General features: G+C 42.4%; 1 protein-coding gene across 2 annotated transcripts; it reads left to right on the top strand.

Moving 5' to 3' along the window:
- Nucleotides 1-65: 65 nt before the first annotated feature.
- Nucleotides 66-20,828, top strand: ACOX1 (acyl-CoA oxidase 1). Of its 2 annotated transcripts, none has more exons than XM_042917376.1 (14): nt 66-271; nt 563-722; nt 4,879-5,039; nt 14,376-14,483; nt 15,509-15,628; nt 15,773-15,888; nt 16,275-16,444; nt 17,574-17,736; nt 18,176-18,366; nt 18,627-18,806; nt 18,943-19,048; nt 19,218-19,361; nt 19,508-19,714; nt 20,582-20,828. In XM_042917376.1, exons 1-14 carry the CDS (start codon nt 163-165, stop codon nt 20,630-20,632), a joined length of 1,986 nt encoding a protein of 661 aa, XP_042773310.1. In that variant the 5' UTR covers nt 66-162; the 3' UTR covers nt 20,633-20,828. The 2 variants fall into 2 exon arrangements, with proteins under 2 accessions (XP_042773310.1, XP_042773309.1); XM_042917375.1 differs by lacking the exon at nt 4,879-5,039 and adding an exon at nt 12,035-12,195 and having other exon boundaries at nt 69-271.
- Nucleotides 20,829-24,482: the final 3,654 nt, after the last annotated feature.

Raw genomic sequence — 24,482 nt, 5'->3', positions numbered from 1 at the left:
AAAGGGGCGGGCCGGGGCGGGCCGAGGCGAGCGGGGGCGGGGTCTCGCGCCGTCCCGGGGCGGCTCTTAGGGCCGGGCCCGCGCTGGAGCCGTGGACACCCGTCGTCGCTGTCGCCGCCGCCACCTTGGCTTCTGCTGCCACCGCCGCTGCCGGTCGCCACCATGAACCAGGATCTTCGCAGGGAGCGGGAAGCCGCCAGCTTCAACCCGGAGCTGCTCACGCACGTCTTGGACGGCAGCCCCGAGAACACCCGGCGCCGCCGAGAGATCGGTGAGGGCGGCAGACGAGGCCTCCCTCCTTGCCCGAGCGCGGCTCGAGATTCCCTCGATGAGGAGTCGTGGGGGGGCGCTGTGGAGAGTAGGCCGCAGCGCCTGAGCCGCGCGGGGCTCAGCTGTGGGGGAGCCGGGACCCCCACTCCCTGGGGCCCCCCGGGGCTGAGTGACGGATGTCGTCCATCCCGAGAGGGGACCTGTGCCCGCACCCTGAAAGCTGCTGGGATTCAAGGGGTCACGGAGCCCTGAATGTCTGTCTTCCTCTCGATGCCCTTTAACTCCCTTGCAGAGAACCTGATTCTGAATGACCCAGACTTCCAGCATGAGGACTTGAACTTCCTCAGTCGCAGCCAGCGTTACGAGGTGGCTGTTAAGAAGAGCGCCAGCATGGTGAAGAAGATGAGGGAGTTTGGCATCGCAGACCCTGAAGAAATCGTGTGGTTTAAAAAGTAGGTATGCCTTCCCATAGATGAAGTGCCCAAGCCCAAACTTCACATTTAAACCCGCAGCCTGTGGCTTCCTTTTCCATCGGACTTGGTGTTTCAAGACTCAAATTGCATATTTTCACTCCACTTTAAAGTTACGTGTGTGAAAAACAGTGTCTGCTTTTGTACTGGAAGCCCTTTAAAAGGATGACATTTGTAGAAGGCCGATAATGAATGGAGATGCTGCAGGGTTTGGGGTTTTTTTTTCCCCTTCTTAAGAATCAGTACCCATTTGTTTGGTTCAGACATCTCAACTTGGAGTGATTTGAGTTGCTTGCAAAATGACTTTGCTCTTTGTAAGAAGGAGGCTTGTTAAATTTAGAGGCAGGATTTGGAATGATTTAAAAAAATTTTTTTTTAATGGTTATTTATTTTTGAGAGAGAGAGAGAGAGAGAGAGTGCAAGCAGGGAGGGGCAGGGAGAGAGGGAGGCACAGAATCAGAAGCAGGTTCTGGACTCTGAGCTGTCAGCACAGAGCCGGACAAAAGGGCTCCAACCCACGAACCTCGAGATCATGACCTGAGCAGAAGTCAGACAGCTGAGCCACCCAGGCGCCCCCACCCTGGGACAAATTTTAGTTGCAAGACCAAACAGTATCTTGGAGCGATAGCAGATTGTCTTTCCGTATGAGAGTGTAGATGTTGAGTTGAAAATAATGGAAAATGTGGGTTGGATGAAGATTTCAGAATTGAATATAAAGCATTCTAAGAACCCAGCATTCTTGAATCTGGTGGCAGTGTGATTTAAATGGCTCTTGGGCATAGGAGACCTCAAAATGCCTTGGTCCTTATGCTGAAAAGAGTATGTACTTTTTCCAGACCGTCTGTTTTTTGTTGTGTTTTGTTTTTTAATTAGAAACAAGCACTTTTTTTTTTTTTTTTTGCCTTTATCTAAATAAACACTATAATTACATGACCTTAGCACAAGGTCCTTTCTTTGGCTTGTAGCCTCTCTTATGCTTCTTGTTTATTCCTGGGCACTTCGTTTTTTAGGTTTCCACATTTTAGAAGGATTCCAGTATTTTCTATCAGTAAAGATTAAGTGACGGGAATGGTGTATATTCAAGAGCTAAGAAGAATGGAACATGTTACAAGTTCTGCGTTTATGTACTAATATAAATGCTCCCTTATTCTACTGCCTCTAATATGTTCGGTGTCTAATTATTTTCAGTCTGACCTGGTTATTATTGTGGAGGATGGAATCATTTACTCTGGCCCTTAGGACTGCCTGAGAACTCCTTTCCATTTTAGTCATAAAGTTAGGATTTGTTTATTTTTGGTAGTCCAAATCAGAGTACTTACTCGCTTCCAAATGTTCTTTTTTCACTTTTGAAGTTTGTAACTCATCATGGCTGTGGGAGTATTGAGGTTGAGTAACTCCTAGATGGCTATGTGTCTGAATTACCTGAATTGGGTTTTATGTAAAATTTAAGAATTTAGTAAGGTTTTATTCTTTTTTGAAACGACCCAAAAGAAGAGGTTTGTTTCATTTTGCTTTTAAATGGTTGATGCTATGTGTTTCAGAGTTGGTTAGGAGATTTCATAATCAGTGGTGTAACCAGAGTGGAGTGAAGTCACAATGAAGTAGAACAAATTCCTTTATGTGGGTTAAAGAGCAGAGGACACAAGCCAGTTTCGTCTATCGTTTTTCACGATATAGACCTTGCTGTTTAGGGAATGTAGAGTACAAAATTTAACCCACCTTTTGATATCCTTCCAGTGGTTCTAGGACAGGACAGGGAGATCAACTTCTGCGAGAAAAGGGGATTGAAAATCAGTTTTGGCAGTTACTGAATGCCATTGAGTTTCAACCTGCCATCCATTGTAACTAACACGCATGTTTCACGTAGCGCTAAGAAAAAAGAAATGCAGCCAGTTAACTATGACATCCTGTTAGTTGTGAGATACACCTGACTTATTACATGCTAGAACTGATGAAATACAGTAATATTTCTCTTTCTGGAGATTTTGAGCATTTACTGGTTTCTTTACAATTATTTCTCCTATCTCAAAATAAAATTCACATATGGGAATATTTTAAAGTTGATGGAATATTAGTAAAATACTGAGATTTCTCAACTCGAGCAATAAAAGAAATGTGCTCTCCAGTCTTCGGGGTAAACACCTTGCTGTTTGGGGAATGTAAAAGTTGTTTTCCTAATCTACTCTCCTGTAATTTTGTCTATTAACTGTCCTGTTTACTATGAAAACTAAAACGGTCTTAAGACTGTTTAAAATTCTGATGAAGATCAGCCGTGGTATCTGTTACTCTCTTTAGGTTTTACAGCTGATTCCTTGAAAAGCATTTTCAGGGGGAATTAAACAATTGAAAAACAAGCACTGGGATTTTGTTCATGAGTTGGTTTTCGAGTATCTTCAAAAGAATCTCACTATGTTTATTAACATAAACATTGGGCAGTCTGTTTTGTGTCACGTATCTTTCTCTCTGAGTTTCCCAGAATTATATTGTGTCAGTATCGTCATTTTATAAACCCACAGCACCTCACTTCCCTCCAGGGAATAGGAGTGTCTTATCTTGCCACCATTTTTAGCACCTAAATTACTGCTTTTATTTCTCAGAAACTCTCTTAAGTCTGTTTCCTCTTTTAGGAAAATATGATTGTTAAGGAATGCGGTGGTGCTCTTACCTTTGAGAGAACAATTTCTACATTTATCCACCTCCTCAGGCTTTTGACCCTCACTTCAGTGAGGCGGGGTGTTGCTTCTCTACAGTCCAGCAGCAGGAAACTCCTGTTAATCCAAGTTACTGAGAAGCTAACTCAATTCACTTCTTCTATTCATACCCCTCCTTTTTCCTCTTGTTCTCCACTTAGTTTAATGACATTTGACACTGGTGTAAAAAGTCTAGAATCTCTGGGTTAAAAGGGCATTTTTGATGTTTCTCGGATCCAGGCACTCCTTAGATGTTTCAGCTTGTCCACAGCACCCTTAAAGGTGATCTTCCAACCTAAAGGCGGTGGGGCTGGGATTCAATCCCCAGAAGTGAACTGACAGCCTTCTCCCTCTTTCTTTTAATTCACGCTGTCCTCATTGGACAGACCAAGATAAACCGGTGACACTGCTTCCTATTCATTCCTTGCAGAGTTGTGAAAAGCAGTTAGGTGACACTTGTTTTGTCCTTTAACATAGGTAGGTAGGTAGGTAGGTAGATAGAGCAAAATAGACCCCGGTAAAATCTTTAATGGCATAACCAAGCTGACTAGCGTATGTAAATTGTATTTTGACTATTGCACAGTTTGTTTTGTTATTTATTTTATTTGAGACAGCGTGCAGGTGCACAAGCAGGGGAGGGACAGAGAGGGAGAGAGGATCTCAAGCAGGCATCATCGGGGAGCCAACGAGGGCCTCAATCTCATGACTGTGAGATCGTGACCTGAGCCGAAATCAAGAGTCAGATCCCCAACCGACTAAGCCACTCGGGTGTACCCACAGATTCTGTTTTATGAGAAAATAGTTGAAGGCTGAATTTTAGTATGATTGGAATTCCTTTCATCTGGAGTGGTTATCAAAGATCATCAGCAGTAAACATTTAACATTCTCACATTACCTACTTACCCATCTGTAAACTCGGAAGACTTTTAGAGATCTGTGGTTTGGCCCTGGGGTATAGTATATATTTACTATCCTAGACGTTTGCTTTATTTATCTAGGGAAAGATTAAACTATTTAGTTGTTTTTGTTAACAGTCCTACAAATAAATGTCGTATGGGGTTCCTTCTGATTTTCAGAACAAGTAAAATCTGAAAATAAACACACTCCAAAGAATCCAACCGATCAAACCAACAAATGACACCAACAAAACAAAACAAAAAAACACAGGGGTTTCTAAGCTATAAAACATGGGTAGAATTTGCTTCCTGGATGAAGTGTAGAATTAAAGAGGATTTCTGGCCCTGAAATGACTTGAGGGGGAGGCAGTAGATACCACTGGATTTGGCCTTTTTGCTGGGAAATGGTAAACTTCTGATTTAATTTCTTGAGAGAAGGCTTCAAATTGTCCTAACCTCAGTCCCTGAGGGCCATGGCTGTCTGACAAGAATGGGTAGTAGAATGCAGTTTCTAGAGTAAGGCTGAGATCCCTTTTCTTTTCTCTCCTGTAGAATACATTTGGTCAATTTTGTGGAACCTGTGAGCCTCAATTACTCCATGTTTATTCCCACCTTGCTGAATCAGGGCACCACTGCTCAGCAAGAGAAATGGCTGCTCTCCTGCAAAGGATTGGAGATAATTGGCACCTACGCCCAGACGGAAATGGGCCACGGTTAGTCCACATTTGAGGGTCCGTGGGTAACCCACCTCAGGACTTAAATTGACAGATGACCCCTGGTGTTCGTCTTTTCCTGCTGCTGCCCTTTTGGGATTTGGTCTTTCAGATGTCAAACCTTAAATAAAATCCAGCTTCTTGTTTTCTCATAGGTCATTTTCCCATAAACGTGCCCAGGACTCTCATCCTCCACTGTTCCTTCTGAAAGCCTTTTTACCCCTGCTTCACGTGTACCCCATTTTAATGACTGTTGAGCAGTTTGGAAAGATAGGATTGAAACGTGGCAAAATTGTGTTGGTGTCTATTATACAGATGACTTTGTTGGAAATTCTTGTGAGTGTTAATGGCTCAGCAACATCTGGAAGTTGCCTCTCTGCTTTAATGAAGCTGAAGATGCTGATTTTCTGGGCGGGGCAGAGGGTTGGAGCATTTAAGTGTCTTAATCTTTCTTCCATTGCCTGCTAGCTGGGCTGTAAGGCAGTTTGGGGAAAGTTTCAGGATTCTCTGCATTTGACTACAGTAGTCTTTCTTTCTTTCTTTTCTTTTTTTTTTTTTTTTAATGTTTATTTACTTTTGAGAGAGACAGAATGCAAGCAGGGGAGGGTCAGAGAGAGAGGGAGAGTCAAGAATCCGAGGCAGGCTCCAGGCTCCGAGCTGTCAGCACAGAGCCGGATGTGGGGCTCGAACTCACGAACTGTGAGATGGTGACCTGAGCCGAAGTCTGACGCTCAACCGAATGAGCCACCCAGGCGCCCCGACTACAGTAGTCTTTTTATTATATCTTTTCCTTTTACGTGTTTTTGGACTTTGTATTGTCAGTCATTGGTTAAATTGTTCATAAATGCCCTACTCAAAAAAGTTTTGTGCTTGGTCTTAAGGTGAAAGAGGTTTGTTTTCATAGACAAGGCCATTGGCAGGTTTGGGGGTTTTGAATTTGAGCTGCCCAGTCTCATTCCTTAATTACCATAATGCTTCCATTATGTAAATAAGGAAAAGAGGAAGGGACGGAGATACCCTGAAAACTTCATTTTTGTGTTTGATTTGGTGCTTTTTGATTTGTGAAATGGTTTAAGATGTTCTTTATCATAATCCCCGTGAGAGCTGCAGGTTCTGTAGTGATGTCTTACGAACACCTGGCCAAGACACCCAGGACTTGAGCTCCGGGGATGGCCAACACTAAAGCAACCTGCCTAAGGGCAGGAATGTAACACTCTTACGGTCATCCTGGTGGGGGAAGGTGGTGGAAAGAGAGGGAGAGTTTTGTAATCTTGAAATAGTTTTGTGGTACAGAGCCCTTTTTTTTTGTTTTGTTTCTGTATGCATCATTGTGGAATTTGACTTACAGTGGTGCTATTTATAGGAGGCATAAAGATGTAAATTATTCTGAGGCTAAATGGGCCTGATATGTATATCGGTCTAACCTTTCTGCCTCTGTAAACTACATTGTAAATGTATACTTGCCCTAAATTTTGAAAGAGGAAGAAACGGAACTTGGAGTTTACCGGCTTGAGGAGCCCAGAAATCGGACTGAGATCCTTTGTTGTTCTGGGTGAGTTTGCATTTGTCAGTTTTCTTTCCTTTGCTGCCTTTATTTTTCGGATATTTTCTTGTATTTGAACCAGCTTTGTCTTAATCTCTGTATTTTAGAGAACAGGGTTGTGAGATTGGGTCTTGCTGCTTTGCTGGAATCTTGTTCATTCATATTGGTGTTTGTCGTGCCGTGTCTGCTACTGTCCTTTTCCGGGAGCACCAGGCTGTCAGTTCATTTGCGTCCGGTGACTGTGTAAGAATAAGAAGTCCTTCAACATCAAAGAGACTGGAAATAGAGCAAATTGTGCAGAGGGAGGAAATCCTGAGCCTCTGGAACGTTGATTGGTTGACGACGGTTGTCTAAAGTATTGTCACAGAGTTGGCGGTCACGTCGAGTTTGGGATTCTTTCAGCTCTAGGTGGCTGCCGAGAAGTGAGGAGATGGTATTGCTCAGGCTCATCCCAGGATCCTCAAGAATCTTAAAATTCAGTCCCTTGCACGAAGTCTCGATCACCTGTTTTCTGTCTTCTCGCCTCTAAATACTCACCTGTCTGTGTAGGTGCACAAAACCGGACGCACATTTGGTCTCTGGGTCTGTACCCTTAAGCAAAGGCAGAGGTGTGGGCTGAGGGGCGCACCCTCTCCTTGGGGTTCTGGCGTTGAAGGGACCGTCTGTGGAACGTGGTCCAGTGATAATCATCCTGGCCGTACTTTTCTCCGGGTCACAAAGCAGGTGGTCTGTTTGGTCTTGACAGATACTTGTTCATTTCAAGTTGTGGCCACTTTACAGCAATCCTTGCTTTGTTTTCTGTTGCTGTTATTCAGATAATACATAGTTACCATCCTGGAATATTGATGGGCTATATCTGCACCTTCCCATCTCTAATACTCAAATATGAACTAAAGCACCTTTCTTCCTTTGAAACTCGAGAAATAGACCGTCAACTTGATTGTGTAAGCCACTAGCTTTTCTCCACTTGTATTTTCACTGCTCTGTCTCCTGTTCTCTTTCTTCTGAGTCTCTTCCCTGTTGAACTTCTCGTGAGACACGCTCCCGCGGTTTTTGGGCTGTTCTAATTCCCCGCTATTGTTTTTAATAGCGATACAAACTTCTTTATTAAAAACTGTGTCCTTTGGAGTTATGCCTTCAGAATATCTTTCTCAGATGTGAATTACTGTATTGAAAGGAACATTGTATAGCCTCCATTTCATGGTTTAACACAGAACCTTTTTATAGTGTATTTAGGGACTTGCTAGCATACTGTGTCTCCATACACCCTGTCAGCGTGGTTACTTTAAATGCTTTTGCTACCTTCATATCTAAGAGTTGAAGTTTCAATTTTCCAGTGCCAGTGAGCCTGGATGTTATTACATGTTTTGGCTTACTGTATACATTTCCTATGTATGAACTGCATTTTTCTCTGAGTATTGATTCAATAGAATCTGTGTGTTGATCTTACATGGTTATATAGTATCCTTCCAGTGTTTTTTTTCTATTGCCATCTGTTTTGTTAAATGTTTTGGCTTTCTGTATTTAATGCATCCTTCTCTGAGTGGGTATAAAATTTTTTCCTCATAGCTTGGATAATTATTCTCTATTTTCTAACAGTTTTTTTTGTTTGTTTGATTGATTGATGCTTAATGCTTTGACTTGTATATGGTATAGAGTGATGAATGAATCCCATACTAATTTTATGTTTTATTAACTAGTGGTTTTTTTTCCCCATTGTTAATTCTTTCCGGTTCTTCTTAGACTTTTATGAGTTTCTATTTATTTCTGGAACCTTAAAATATATTACGTTGATTTGTCCATTTTTCTCATAAATGTCATACACTGGTTCATTATTGCTTTGTAAGATATTTAAAAATCTAGTAAGATAAGCCTGCTATTGTTACATTTTAAGACCTACATATTTGGTGTTATTATATACTTCTGGTAGAATTATGATCTTAATTTGTCAAAATCTAAATTATATTCTACAGGAATTTCAAATCTGTGTTACATTAAATCCTTATATTTCCTTGGGAAGTATTATCTTTATTATAATAAAGGACTGACATCTTGACCAGGATTTAGCAATTTCTTTTCTGTTATTTATCTTCTTTTATCCATCCCATTAGTGCTGATATTTTTTCTTTTTTTTTTTTTAATTTTTTTTTCTTTTAACGTTTATTTTTGAGACAGAGAGAGACAAAGCATGAACAGGGGAGGGTCAGAGAGAGGGAGACACAGAATCTGAAACAGGCTCCAGGCTCTGAGCTGTCAGCACAGAGCCCGACGCGGGGCTCGAACTCATGGACAGTGAGATCATGACCTGAGCCGAAGTCGGTCGCTTAACCGACAGAGCCACCCAGGTGCCCCTGATATTTTTTTCTTAATTAAATCTTTAATATCCTGAGCTAAGTTACTTAAACATTTTTAAACATTTTGTTGCTTTTATAAATTGTTTTTCTCTTTCCTGATATATCTCCTTTAATGGTCCTAATGGATAATAATGCAGTGGGTTTTTTTCCTTATAGCCTACAGCTTTTTTAAGTTCACTTATTATTGATGGTATTTTATTGTTGATTCCCTGGCATTATAATCATGCTGTCCATGGAGATACTATTTTGAGTTCTTTCTTTCTTATATATTATCAGTCTAATAATTTGTCCTCAGCATTGGCTACCAGCCTTTCCAGCCCAGTATCACGTAGCAGATACTGGGCAGGCCTTTTGGTGTTAATGTTTTTTTTTCTGTTTTTTTTTTTTTTTTAAGTTTATTTATTTTTGAGAGAGACAGAGACAGAATGTGAGTGGGTTAGGGGCAGAGGGAGAGGGAGACACAGAATTCAAAGCAGGCTCCAGGCTCCGAGCTGTCAGCACAGAGCCCGATGCGGAGCTCGAACCCACAAGCTGTGAGATCATGACCTGAGCCGAAGTCGGACGCTCAACCGACTGAGCCACCCAGGCGCCCCAGGTGTTAATGGTTTTAAAAGAATTGACTGCACCGCTTCACCATAGCAAAATGTTCGTCCTTGATAATTTCAAAATAAATTATTTAAAAATAATATATAATCTTTATCGTGCATAACCAGCTTTATGCAACAAATACTTGATTTAAGTAAAAATAAATAAATAAAAACAAAAACTATCCAGTCACTTTCTCCTTGCAACGTGTCTAAATTTCATCCACTTGTGAATAGTCCTTATCTTAGTCACGAGAGACATTTTTCTCCTAAAAACATTCTTTGGTCTCAAAACGGTTTCTTTTTCTTTTTTTTTTTTGTTTTTTTTGTTTATTTATTTTGGAGAGACAGAGAGTGAGAGAGGGAGGGGCAGAGAGAGGGACACCGAATCTGAAGTAGGCTCCAGGCTCTGAGCTGTCAGCACAGAGCCCTGTGTGAGGCCTGAGCTCATGAGCTGTGAGATCATGACCTGAGGCTTAACCCACTGAGCCACCCAGGTGCCCCTCAAAACGGTTCTGATTACAATAGTTTACCCCTGCCCTACTAAGTGTATTTTTGTAACCTGGGTATTTGTTGCTCCATTATACGGCACCCTGATGCAGACCCCTCCCAGGAGTCTGATGGGTGCTTCAGAGTGGCCCTGCCTTTACCAGCAGTTGCCCTGGGTTCTAGTAATGCATAGTAGTCTTTCAGCCCTAAAAGTGGCTGGTCCCAAGCCTCAGTTTTCAGCCCTGGTTCAAAGAGTTTTCTTCTGTTGCGTCCTAGGTGTACATTGATTTTTCTTCCTAGGTCCCATCCTTTTCGAAACTGGAGACAGTGGCATTCCTGTTTGTGAGTGAAAGCACTCTCTCTCCTCACATGAATGTGTTTATCTGAGGATTTCCACTATTTTTTTAACTGTTTATTTTAAAATGATGATAAATTCGTAGGAAGTTGCAGAAATAGCAGAGAGAGATCCCATGGACCTTTCACCCATTTTCCACCAGTGCTGACATCTTACGGGATTTCCATTTGCTGCTTCCTAGGCTGGCTGCTCTGATCTGGGCAAGGTTTTCTGGTGTCCTCATCATTGTGCTCAGCCCTCATTGCACTTGGATAAGAACTGCCCCAATCAGAAGATGTGATTAGGTGGTGGGATTCTTGTCCTCACTCTGCCATTATCTTCTTGATCTGAAGGCACTTAACTCACCTCAGTCTAATTTCTTTGTAAAATGAGCACATCGGTTGCACGTTTTTTGATTTTTATGTGATCGGATAGCTGAAAGCCCAGCCACCCGATTGGAAGACAGTTGATCGGCTCTTGCCTGGGCAGTGTGCCCCGGTTATTTCCCTCCTTACTTTCGGAACAAACTGAGAAATTTTAAAACTGAAATGTTGTGTCAGTTCATTTCTAATAGAATAATAAGAGCAGTATATAGTTGATGAAGTTAGAGCTGGAAGTTAAATAGAATGCCAGCGATGTGGAACAAGAACAGAGGCATATCAGTCTACTTCCTATTGGAAATAAATTCACACGAGTCTAAGGCACCTGCAGATTTTAAATGGAAAAGAATGACTTTAGAAAGTGGACTCCGGGGGCACTTGGCTGGCTGAGTTGGTAGAGCATGTGACTCTTGATCTCAGTGCCATGAGTTCAAGCCCCACGCTGGGTGTGGAGCCTACTTAAAAAAAAACAATAAATGAAATACATTTTTTTTGAGTGGATTCAAAATCACTAAACCTAAGATGTTTATTATCATTAGTGATAATTCACGTTTAAACCGCCCTGTAATGCATGAATCTGTTATTTGTAATTATTATTATTATGGTCTTTCCTAGAAATTGCATGTCTTTTTTTATTTCTGCACTTAATTACCAGATGCAGAGCACTGCCCATTTTTGTATTAAATTGTTTCAGTAGGGCCTGGCTGGATATTTGTGATGAATCTGAATGAAATTAGCAGATTCATGTGAGGGGTGTGGATCTGTGCTGGATGTTTCATGGGCCAGCACAAAGCACTCCAGCCTGGAAGCTGGATGCATTCTTGAAAATGCATCTAGGAGACACTTTATCTGGGGGAGCATATTGTCGGCCTGAGAGACCGAAGTTCTCCGGTCTCACCTTCTCATCAGGGTAAATCATTGTACAACTTGAATTCCCCATTCCATACAACCTCTTCACATTTTTTATTTCCTTTGATTTAATTGCAAGGCTGGACTCCTCTGCCCGACTCGCATATTTCTGCGCTGCACGGGCTTTGGAATCGGAAGCCAGTCCTCAACCCAGATTAATTATCCAAGAGTTGAGTAGCTTAAGAAAAAACTTCTCGCCAAATTGAGGAAAATGGAATTTGCCAAGAGTTTATGAAAGTAATACAAAAAGGGGCAGTGCTCCTATCCATGACAAAGTCCACCCAGCTAACCCATACTTAAAAGAATTTTTTTTTCTCCTTCCCTTTACTCTGTTCACATTGCTGATTCTCTCACACCTGATGACTCTTCTCTCAAATGCCCATCCTTGGTATTTCTTCGAAGTTTTGTGCACCGAGGGCGGCCTGAGCCTCTGGATCTTCACTTGGGCATGTTCTTGCCTACTTTACTTCACCAGGCAACCGCGGAACAACAGGAGCGCTTCTTCATGCCCGCCTGGAACTTGGAGATCATTGGCACTTATGCCCAGACAGAGATGGGCCATGGTATGGTGCATTCAGTCTACCTTCTGGGTTGGGTGGGACTCTGCAAGCTTAGCAAACAGGGAGAGCCCACCACAGGTTAGCAATGGCATCGCCACCTACTGTGATCTTTCTGCAGAGTCCAGGCTTTTCGCGTATACAAGTCTCGGCGTAGACATTGCCTTGGTCAGTGGAAATTAAAGGTTATGTTAGCACAGAGATAGGCTGATTATTCTTTTTCATGGTTCCCCTTCAGTAGGTCAAGGATTTGTTTCCTGAGTGGGTTTTCAAGTTCACTTGAGTTACGTAGGATTTGTGTGCATGTGGAATCGGAACCCATCTTTTTTTCTTTATTACTCTCATTACCTTTGCTACTGATAGCTTAATGAACTTGCACAAATTCCAGAAGAAACACAGCTTAATAGTACAGGTGCTCTTTGACTTGCTTCCGGGAAATGAGTGGCTTTATATAACCATAATGTGAGCATTTTATACTTTGACTTTTTTTGTGCCTTGATTCAGTAAAGTTCTGAAGTTGGTTTGGCCAAAGGTTATTTCAAAAATAAGATAAGGCGCACTTCTAGGCCGTCGGTCTGGGAGATGGTGGCTGTCCCTGTTATCTGGTGTGAATTGGTATCTGTGTTTGCTATTCATTTCCTTCTGTCTTCTCTTCTCCTACTTAGAGGTTTCAGAACAACTGGTCTAATGTATGTTTGCCACACTTGCTCCTTCTGTGTGTACAACTTCATCTTGATTTTACAGCTAATTTTGCTCTTGGTGCTGAGTCATATTTCACAAGACTGAAAGTGGAGTACTGTTTCGTTCGGCTGTGCATTTGCAAACAATTTGTCACTATCTGTTCTGTTACTGTATTACTTCTTTTTCTATAAAAACTTCTTTGGTTAAAAAAAAAAAAAAAAACCTTCTGTGGTGAAATGAGTCTTAGTATCTGGTTCCTGGATTCACACTTGGGAAGGTTGTGGATCACTCATAAAGTGGCCGTTTCTGTAACTCCACTTGGAAGTTTCTAAATGTTTCAAAGTGTAAGTGTTTAATGAGGTCTGTCATTATCAAACCAGTCTGGTAAAAAGGTCCTCAGCATTTGCTTCAGGGTAGTGTTTTTAGAGGGAGTGTCGCTTAGAACATTTTTCCATAACTGTTTTCAAAGAATTTTGGCACATTTATATTACGATCTAACGCATGAACCCTTGTCCATCTCCAATAAACGTCTGAAACCGGAACTCTTCTTCGTCACGCTAATGAACCAGCCAGGTGGAAGTTAAAGGCCTGGTATTGGAAAACTCACACCTTATTCTTTGATCTTTAGAAATCCAAAGTCACAGCTGCGGCTCTTTTTCCCCCCATAGTGATTATAGTTTTTTTTTAAGTCTCATTTTCTATTCTAGCCATCCCTCTGAAATAAGTCCTTAATTTACAAGAACTTTGGCTGGAGTCTCTTTCTGTCACCTGTTATCTTAGTCTTCGTAAATAGAGAAGTCCAGAATGTTGAACTGGTGTGGTAAACACAATACGTGAGTTGACGTTGGCATACCAAAGCTTAGAGGTGTTAAAGAGACGTTTAGCTTCCCTGTTATGTTCATATCCTGTGATCTTCTGAAAATATGATTCTAAAATGCCTTTACATTTTCTTGATTTAAATAATGTTACAAATCCACTGTCATAGAGGTGAATCAATTCAAGTGTAGAAACAGAACATGCTTGACATATTTTCAACCTAATAGGAGTTGTCTGGTTTAAGTATAGGAAATGATGGGGATGCCTGGCTGGCTCCAGCAGTGGAGCACGTGACTCTTGATCATGGGGTTATGAATTCAAGCCCCATGTTGAGGTGTAGAGTTTGTTTGTTTGTTTGTTTGTTTTAATTTTTATGTTAAGTACGCTCCACACCCAGTGTGGGGCTTGAACTCATGACCCTGAGATCAGGAGTCACAGGCTTCACCAGCTGAGCCAGCCAGGCACCCCCGTAGAGTTTTCTGTAAAAAAAAAAAAAAAAAAGATAGGAAATTAACGTATCTTGGTTATCAGCTATTTGTAGCTCATATACAAATGTTTTGTTGCCTTTAGATTTTGTTGTTCTCTGAGCTGTTTCTAGAGCTGAAAGGAGGAGGCAGGAGATTTAACCCTGTGCTTGTTTTTTTTTTTGCCCTTATTTTACACGAAGTGAATTTAACTTATTTCCTTAGGAACTCATCTCCGAGGGTTGGAAACCACAGCCACTTACGACCCTGAAACTCAGGAGTTCATTCTCAACAGCCCTACCGTGACCTCCATCAAGTGGTGGCCTGGTGGACGTATGTGACGTTTTTAGCGTTTCTTGGATGTTTCAAAGAGTCATTACAAGATTGTGTGTAGAATGTAGAGCTTGTACAAGAATATCCTTTTGAAGTCTGGAGAGAACTCTTCAGTCTTAAGCTCTTCTGAGCTGTTTCACAGTCTCTTACAGTGCATGTTCTAGATATGTCTATATTTACAACATAGAGAGTTCAGCCTCTTACTCTCTTTTCTTAATTTTTCTTCCCAACATTCCTTTTTTTTTTTGTAATTTTTTTTTTTTAACGTTTATTTATTATCAAGAGACAGAGCATGAGCAGGGAAGGGGGAGAGAGAGGGAGACATGGAATCCAAAGCAGGCTCCAGGCTCTGAGCTGTCAGCACAGAGCCCAACGCGGGTCTCGAACTCACGGACAGTGAGATCATGACCTGAGCTGAAGTCAGTTGCCCAACCAACTGAGCCGCCCAGGCGCCCCTCTTCCCAACATTCCTATTGTTAGCTCAGTTTCCTTGGTCATCATTTAAAGTAACTTAGTATTCCCTGCTTGGTTATAATTAATTTAAATGTAAAGAGCCCCATGTGGCTAGTGGCCACTGTTCTGGAAAGCAGTTCCGTAAGAGAGAAAAAGGAAATGAATAGTGGTCTTATGGTTATCTTAAAAAAAAATTTTTTTATGTAAACAAATGAGAAAAAAGTAGAAAAGAAAGCAAAGTCTTTTTAAAATGGAGGATTACTATCAAACCAAGAGGCTGTACACCTTAAACTTATAAATATGATAGGTTAATAACATCTCAATAAAATTTGTATAAAAGCTTTTACATATATGTAAAACAAAGGATTGCTTTACCAAAATTCAATACATTTTCATAACTGTCCGCTTAAGTGGATTTCTTTCTGAAAACTGGGTATGGTGCCGTCATAAGACGCCCAGAGAGTTCCCGGCTTATGGTGTTTAACATATGGCTTTTCCGCCCCATTTCTATCCTTTGAAAGTGTAAGAATGCTTGCGCTCACTTCTCTGTCTCGTTCTCTTTGATGTTACAGTTGGAAAGACCTCAAATCATGCGATAGTTCTTGCCCAGCTCATCACAAAGGGCAAGTGCTACGGATTACATGCCTTCATCGTACCGATTCGTGAAATTGGGACCCATAAGCCTTTGCCAGGTTAGAACTGTTCATCTGATGTTGAGGTAAAGAGCTAAACCGATCACTTTCTTCTGCAGAAAGTAGAACACAGCTGAAGAGGCCAGTGCCAGCCAGGAATCGCAGAGCGCAAACATCTGGTGACTTTCCTTTCTTCTGTGGTAGGTATTACTGTTGGCGATATCGGCCCCAAATTTGGCTATGATGAGATGGATAATGGCTACCTGAAGATGGACAATTATCGTATTCCCAGAGAAAACATGCTGATGAAGTATGCCCAGGTATATTTAGAGGAGCAGACGTGTCAAACATTGGGGTTTCAGCCGCTGTTGATAACCACGGGGTTAGAAGGGTCTGTTCTTCTAGAAGGGAATAATAGAGTTTTATTCCCAATGCTTCTTTTATTAATGACCATGAAATCAAAAGCAGTTGGCGGGTATGAAGAGCATATTCTAGTTTGCTAAACCAGCGGGTCTCAGACTTCAGCATGTGTCGGAATCACCTGGAGGGCTGTTTAAAGTAGATCAGGATGGGGACTGAGATTTTGTATTTCAAGCAAGTTCCCAGGAGATGCCGCCACTCTGGGGACCAAACTTGGAGAATCACAAGCCCCACCTGCCAGTTGGGTTTAACAGAAGGAAGCATCAGTCCCGTGTTCTTTGTCCAGGTGAAGCCTGATGGCACGTATGTGAAGCCCGTGAGTAACAAGCTGACCTACGGGACCATGGTGTTTGTCAGGTCCTTCCTCGTAGGAGAAGCCGCTCGGTCTCTATCCAAGGCTTGCACCATCGCCATCAGATACAGCGCTGTGAGGCACCAGTCTGAGCTCAAGCCAGGGTAAGGGTGGCATCGGTGCCGAAGACCTACCTTTGACCCCATTCACATGTCAGAATTTTCAAATGTGATCCAGAGAATACTCACTGGCTATGCAAAATTAGCTAAGATGGCGGCGTGCCGGATCTTAAGTGGAAAGATGAGAGTGGGCACGTTATTTTTAGCCTTCTAAGAAAAACAGTGATATTACCTGAGCTCTGCAATTGAAATGTTTAGAACACTGAAGGCAATTTGAAAATCCTTAATTGCTACTAACAACTATGAATTGGGTTTGGTGAAAGTGGCGTGAAACTTGATTCCCTCTTGTGTTCCCGGCCACAGTTCTTACTGCTGCCTTTCACTTGAACGTGACTCCCCGATAACCTTTTTTTTTTTTTTAATTAAAAAAAAAATTTTTTTTAACATTTATTCATGTTTGAGAGACAGAGAGACAGAGTGCTAGCAGGGGAGGGCAGAAAGAGAGGGAGACACAGAATCCGAAGCAGCCTCCAGGCTCTGAGCCATCAGCACAGGGCCCGACACAGGGCTCGAAGTCACGAACCGTGAGAGCATGACCTGAGCTGAAGTTGGACGTCCACTCAACCGACTGAGCCACCCAGGCACCGCCCCCCGCCCCCCCCCCCGATAAGCTTTTTTATTTAACTCTTACAGAAGGAATAAAGAAATCAGTAAGAGCTGACGTGCTTAGACATCAGATACTTAATTCTGTTCATTGAGACTTCTCCAGTATTGTGGTTAAGACAGTTTATTCAGCTATCTAAGTGTTAGATGTTTTTATCATTGCTTTCCTTCTGCGAAGTTGATTCTGATTTTGTATGTTGCTGTGAGATAGTTTCCTTAGTCATACTGCAAAGACTTAGATATGAACTTCACAGCTAGAAAATTCTGTGACCTAGGCAGTTCAACAAGGCGGTTGAGAACATGGTCTTCTGTAGCCAAACAGCTAGACTTAAATTGAGGATCTGCCACGTATTAGCTGTGTGACCTCAGGCAGGTTTTTCACCTCTTGTTTTCTCCTCTGTATAATGGAGAAAATAATAGCCACTGCAATATATCAAAGTGTTTAGACTAGAATCTGGCACCTGTTAAGTTCCATGTGAGTGTTTACTTCTTTTTCTTCTGTATCCTTTAGTGAACCAGAACCACAGATTTTGGATTTTCAGACCCAGCAGTATAAACTCTTCCCACTCCTGGCTACTGCCTACGCCTTCCAGTTTGTCGGCGCGTACATGAAGGAGACCTACCATCGGATTAATGAGGACATTGGCCAAGGGGACCTGAGTGAACTGCCCGAGGTATGTGTTTACTCATTCGCTTGTGGGCACCCTCCCATTTGACATTTGCCTGTTGGATAATGTCCAGACAGAACTAATTGTTGGGATTTCTGGTAAAGAATCCATATATTCCCAAAAGAATTTTTTTTTTTTTAATTGAAAGTGGATCACGTATGAAGATACGTGGGTTTTGTTTTTAAGTTTCAGAAGTACTGTACTATGTTGGTCATTGGTTAATCAAAGGAACATAATTGGTGACTTTTTGCCAAGCAGAACAGTTTGGAAGGCAGTGTGGGAACACTAATTCAGGCCACTGATATGATCGTGCTTCCGTTCGCACGCGTGCCACGTGATGTTGCAAGTGACTGGCACCTAGGTGAGGAAGAGTGCTCCTCGCTGCATCCCGGACCAGACTGCTGGCGTCACCCACGTTCTGACGGCCTGTGCTTTCCCCCTCCAGCTTCATGCCCTCGCCGCCGGGATGAAGGCTTTCACCTCCTGGACAACTAATGCTGCCATCGAAGCTTGTCGGATGGCTTGTGGCGGGCATGGCTATTCTCACTGCAGCGGCCTTCCAAACATTTATGTCAATTTTACCCCCACCTGCACCTTTGAGGGAGAGAACACCGTCATGATGCTGCAGACGGCTAGGTGAGAACCTGATTTGCGATTTCGCCGCTGTCGAGAATGTTTGCGTCATCTTCATCGGTTCCTGCTCCCGTGTTTGCTCTTCACGTTCTATCTGTTCCTGTAGTCTGTGGTTTTGCCTTCCGTCCTGACCCACTGTTTTTATCTCATGGTCAGACGAGTGAGTAGGAAACACCTGTCATCCAGCTTAGAGCCATTGCAAGAGTTTGCCTCTGTGTCATGAGAGCGTGGGTACTGAAGGCATGTGTACCGGTGATTTGTAGGTTCCTGATGAAAAGTTATGACCAGGTGCACTCAGGAAAGTTGATGTGTGGCATGGTGTCCTACTTGAATGACCTGCCCAGTCAGCGCATCCAGCCGCAGCAGGTCGCGGTCTGGCCGACTGTGGTGGACATCGACAGCCCCGACAGCCTAACGGAAGCCTATAAACTCCGCGCAGCCAGGTGAGCCCACCCTTAGGAGCTGGGATCGGCAGCTGGTGGGGGGAGCTCTGGGGGCTGGGGCCCGATGGAAGAGCAGGAAGCCTGAGTACTGCTCATCATTTCCTGCAAGCTCCAGTTTTCTTTCATTTCTTAACAGATTAGTAGAAATTGCTGCAAAAAACCTTCAAAATGAAGTGATTCACAGAGAAAGCAAGGAGGTAGCATGGAATCTAACTTCCATTGACCTTGTTCGAGCAAGCGAGGTCGGTGGTCATGCTCCCTTCCCCCCTCCCTCCCTCCCTGTCTCCTTCCTGTCTCTCTCTCCATTCTTCACCCCACCCAATTCCACCCCGTTTTCTTAGTGCAGAACCCTCATTGCTGTGCATTGAATCTTTTTCAAAGGTTCTCTCCTTCTGGTGTGTTTTTATCTAGGCACATTGCCACTATGTGGTAGTTAAGCTCTTTTCAGAAAAACTCCTCAAAATCCAAGATAAGTCCATCCACACTGTCTTGAAGAATTTATGTCTCTTGTACTGCCTGTATGGAGTCAGTCAAAAGGCAGGGGACTTTCTGCAGGTCAGTGTTTGCTGAATTTAAGTCCTTTTCTTTGCTGGAAAAATAGTCGTGGTCTACTTTACAGTTGCGTATGTGCATGTATATGTGAATATCTGTCGGCATACGTGAATATATGTCTAAACGTTTGCCTGTTCCGTTCCTCTTAGGGAGGCATCATGACGGAGTCTCAAATTACCCAAGTAAATCAGCGCATTAAGGAGCTGCTGACTGTGATTCGCCCAGATGCTGTTGCTTTGGTCGATGCTTTTGACTTTCAGGATGTGACACTTGGCTCTGTGCTCGGCCGTTATGATGGGAACGTGTATGAAAACTTATTTGAGTGGGCCAAGAAGTCCCCACTGAACAAAGCAGAGGTACCAAAAACAATGTTTTTTCACCTTTTGAAACTCCTCATTTAAATATTAAGGCAGGAGAGGCGCCTGGGTGGCTCAGTCCGTTAAGCTTCCGGCTCTTGATTTCAGCTCAGGTCATGAGTTTGAGCCCCACATCGGGCTCTCTGCTGTCAGAATGGAGCCTGCCTGGGATTCTTTCCCTCTCTCTCTGCCCCTCCCCAGCTCACGCATTCTCTCTTTCTCAAAATAAATAAGCATTAAAAATAAATTTAAAAAAAATGTTAAGGCAGGAAAGACCTCAGAGTGACTCACCTGTGTGAAAGCTTTGGAAACTCCTGTGGCCACTTAGACAGTCACTTTGTTTGAGTAACAGATCCAGAAAGGAACTGGGTCGTCCCCACAGTATGCAGGTTTTTCATTTCCGTGAGTTTTTAATAACTAACTGAAAATTTCCAAACAAATACAAAAAACAGAATACGTGTACACCCCTGTGGACCCTTTGTCACACTTCAGTGACACACTCATGGCCAATGTGTTTCACCTGAGCCCCCCCCCCCCCGCCCCCCACCCTCTCCCCTTGGGATTATTTTGAAACAAATCCAAGATACCAGATAACTGTATCCATAGACATTTCAGTAGGTATCTCTAAAAGATATGTTTTTTGAAAACGTAACCACAGAACCATTCTCCCACCTAAACAAATTAAGAATAATTTCATGAACTACCCAATCAATGTCCAAATCCTCTAATTGACTCCGTTTTTTTCTTCCCCTTTAGTTTTTCAAATCAGGATCCAAATAAGGTCCAGATAATTTCTCAATTAAAAGTATGCTCTTTTACATCGCCAGCTCCTTGTCAGTGATTTTTTTCTCTCTCCCTTCCCTGCAGGTCCATGAATCTTACCACAAGTATTTAAAGCCCCTGCAGTCCAAGCTCTGAAGGGTCATGATGAGAAGTTTCATTTGCTCCAGAAAGCAGCTGTACTCCGCTCCCCTTATACTCATCACACAAATCTGCTTGGAATCTCTATCAAATTCAGAGAGCTATAGAGCAAATGATAAATTGAGCCCTTTCCTCTTTTTATAAATGAAGAAAAAAAATGGACAAATTTCAGAGATTAAATGAGAAAAACAGATGTGTTTTAAGTGCAATTAACACTGCAAGAGACGTATCGAGCATCAGAAGAAGCTTTAAGAAATGCAGCATGCCTTCCATTTGTAGTGCTGCTGGTTCCAGTAGGCCATGACTTTTGATAACTAGTAGAATTTAACTACTGAGTAGTTAATTATTTTCACCTCTTAATTGCTAATCACTGGATATGTAAGTGTTTTTAAGCAAAGGTATTTTTTAAGCGGGGTACATAGAACCCTTCCCAGCTTTTCTGTTAAACGTTCCTGTCATGGGCCCTGGCTAAGAAGCAGGACTGAAGAAAAGGGATATGGGGAAAGAAACTAATCAAGACATTTAGTGTGAGTGAGTTTGTGCCCGACACGTTGACGCGACGTGCCCATTTGCCCCACTTTGCCGACCTGGTATTTCCACCTAACTATTCACAGTAGCACCTTTCCAGCATGAGGACTTCTTCGACTTCAGCACAGGCCTAGAATAGGATCACTGTCCCGCATAATTAGGAGTTACTCTTCCTTCCATTCGAGGGATCCCTAAATCGTCTGTGCAGTAGCATTGCAATTCACTTTGTCCCAAACTTCTTAGGAAAGGGCAACAAGCAAAATCATCTCTGCATCTGACTTCTAGCAACTGATGGCACCTCTGGTCGTGTGGTGTTTCCTCTCCCACCCCTTTCTCTGTCCCGAAAGAGATCCTAAGAAAGGAAAAGAAGGGGTCACAGTTCCTTCATAGTAGAATGAGTATGGGGAGAGCTCTCTCAGGTATGGTCACTGTGACTGTGGTGTCCATACTAACTGGATATTCTGGAACAATCTAGATTTTTCAATAGTCTATTACAGCGCTTGGAGGTTACAGTGTTTGGCATTATAAAATAGAAGCATCACTCAGGCCACCTCTTCCACCCAGGGCGAGCACAGAAAACCCCTTTGACAAACCACGGCTTCTGATTTTGGATGTAAATCATCGAATCAAAATAATCATCGAAACTATGGCTAATGGATAAATGCCAGTTTCACAGAATCTCTCTCTTACTGTACATTGGCTTTATTTTCAGTCTGTTCCTAGGAGATTGATCAGAATTGCAACATTGTCCTTTGAGCCAAAATCTAATTTACACAATCACTCTGCATTTAAAAGTTAAACATGGACCTCCTAGTGAAGTTTTTTCTTAAAATCAATGTAAAGCAACACATTAGCTGATTTTTTGTTTTGTTGTGTTTGTTTTTTTCTTTTACCTGTTAACTGTATCTGTAACTTCTGCCTCATGAATCCAGTTGTTCCGTAATCAGGCTTGAGAATGTAGGATAATTCAGGGAAATGTCTCCCTACCTTGGGACCCAACATAAAAACTATCCCAGTGGAACCAGTTATGTGAGATTTTCAGGTCCCACAGAAATGCTGTTGACACAAGCCTTAATCCTTCCATCAGGAAAGCTGCTTGGGAATTGTAAGACTGAAGTAAGCAGTCTATTAATTTCATTGGAATAGATCTTGACAGTAGTTCAGATTCTGGGAAATAAAATAGATTTAAATTGCTTAATATCAGCCTGTTACGTGTAAAATTGCCTCAGACTTAGTGGTTAATTTAAATACCTTGTTCACAGATGATCATCTGTAGTTGGGACCTGATCCAGCTGCATTGATCTGGGATCTATCTTAGCAGGTCTGAGCAAGCTGTAGACACAACAGCCGACTTCAGTCCTGCACCTTGAGTTTACTTAAACGCGAAATCTGATATTTGATACTGTTTTTACTAACACTGGGATTTTTGTCTTGAACTTTATTCACTGTAATCTAAATATAGTAAAACCTCTCTAATTTGTACTGTCATGAGGGAAAGAGAATGCCACGTAATTAAACATAAGCTGAAATTATGAAATTTTAAGGTACGGTTTTATGAGGTTATTAGGTTCAGTAGCAGAACAAAACGGGAAGGAGTGAGGCCTGCCTGGGCAGATCGCTCTAAATCCTGTCACTGGTGTGGTTCTGCAGCTGCTGTGCGGGATCCCACTGGTGCACGAGTTCGTGCTTACGGCCGCTCTCGAAGCAGCATATCCAGTTTGCTCTCCCTAAGAAGCCAGGCTTTGCTACAGATAGGTTTCGTTCTGTTTGGTTCTTCGGTGAGCCGTTTTCACAAAAAGTACAAAGATACAGCCTCTTCTCCAAACTGATGGATAAATGCAGAGAGGCTGGAAGATTTTTCTGTTAGATACTGATGGAAGCCTTTTTGAAAAAGTACTATGAACAGAACTCAAAATTGGGAAATTGAGGTTTAATAGGATTTTGCGATTTGTAACGGATGAAGGTTGATTCTTCCTGAAGTATTTGGAGCTCTACTAGATACATATATACCAAGGAGTATTTCAGCCTTTGGACATTAGTGATCTCAGAGCGCAGTTGGTTCCAAAGCCTTCAGGGCCTTTCATGTTCTGGTCTTCAGAACAAAGCAGTGCTAAGTATCAGCTTTTCTTCAGAACATTGGCTTAATTGCAACATTAGCTATGTTCACATGCTCTCGGGGAACTCCCTGCCTGTAATTTCAGATCGCATATACCTGGAGGCATTTTATACTTACTAAAGTTAACATGCTAGATCTTGTTTTTTGGATTTTCTTCAGTGCGGGGCTTTGGCTGGAGAAACAGAACTGCTCAAATTCATCGGGAACGGAAATTCTTTAGATGGCTGCAGCTCACCGTCCCTGTGAGCTGGAAAGAAGAGATTAGATGCAGTCTGCACACATGCTAATCTTTATAAATGTGGTAGGTGTGCCCGGGTCACTGGTTGCCTCCAAGCAGTGCCAGGAAATAGGTTCTTCTACGTGAGACCAACAAAAGTCTTTTGTTGATTCTTACTCAGGATAAAGGTTTTGGTCATTTTCATGAAATAATACAGAGGTCACTTCAACTAACTATTACTCCATTCTTGGAGGATTTGACCAAGTCACACTGTACATTGCTAAAATGACAATATTTTAAAATACCACTGGACTTTTGCTTTTAGCTGTACACTAAAATTTTCACTACCTGTTCCTGCGCTCCGTGATTGTAAAAGTAGAAACATGAGGAACCTTTAGAGTAATCAGGTGTTAGCTGTTGCAAACCTTCAAATTCCTGGATCTCCAGGGGTTTTTGTTTCATTCATTCTTTGCTTTACAATTAATTGGGCCATTGATTATCTTAGGAAGGTCACGAAAAACCGGGGAGTGATTTGAAGAATTCTGAACCAAAATAAGCTGTTGTGCCACAATACTGTCAACTGTTTCATAGACTAGGTAGCAAATACATGACCTTCCACATAATGTTCACACTATTTGTTTGTGAACAATTTAATTTCCAATCGCTGTGGATTCAAGGAAATTACTTGTGTTCTTCAGAGTGTATAATTACCTGCTACCTATTTCCCTTTTACTGTTAGGGTTTGCGTTTGGTTCCTACCTGACAAGATGCAGTTAGTTAGCATGTATTGTTACCCATCCCTGGCGGAGCCAGTCAGTAGAGGTGGTAGCACCAAGGAGGTGCACGGGTCCAGAACTTGGGAACCACGATCAGACAACCGTGCCCTGCCAGCCCTGTTTGGCTTGGGCTGCGGGTAAGCCAAACCATAAACCGCTTTTTCCTTTGTAAAGTTTGACAAGACCCTTAATAAAACCTGTAATTAACAC

This window comes from Panthera leo, chromosome E1, assembly GCF_018350215.1.
Source record: "Panthera leo isolate Ple1 chromosome E1, P.leo_Ple1_pat1.1, whole genome shotgun sequence".
In the NCBI taxonomy this organism is placed as follows: domain Eukaryota; kingdom Metazoa; phylum Chordata; class Mammalia; order Carnivora; family Felidae; genus Panthera; species Panthera leo.
Note: the sequence above shows the minus strand (reverse complement) of the source record. Positions and strands in the feature narration are given on the sequence as shown.

Coding starts and splice junctions, on each gene's coding strand:
- ACOX1 (XM_042917376.1), top strand. CDS start 163: ATGAACCAGGATCTTCGCAGGGAGCGGGAAGCCGCCAGCTTCAACCCG. Junction 272..562: donor CCGGCGCCGCCGAGAGATCG/GTGAGGGCGGCA, acceptor ACTCCCTTGCAG/AGAACCTGATTCTGAATGAC. Junction 18,807..18,942: donor TATAAACTCCGCGCAGCCAG/GTGAGCCCACCC, acceptor ATTTCTTAACAG/ATTAGTAGAAATTGCTGCAA.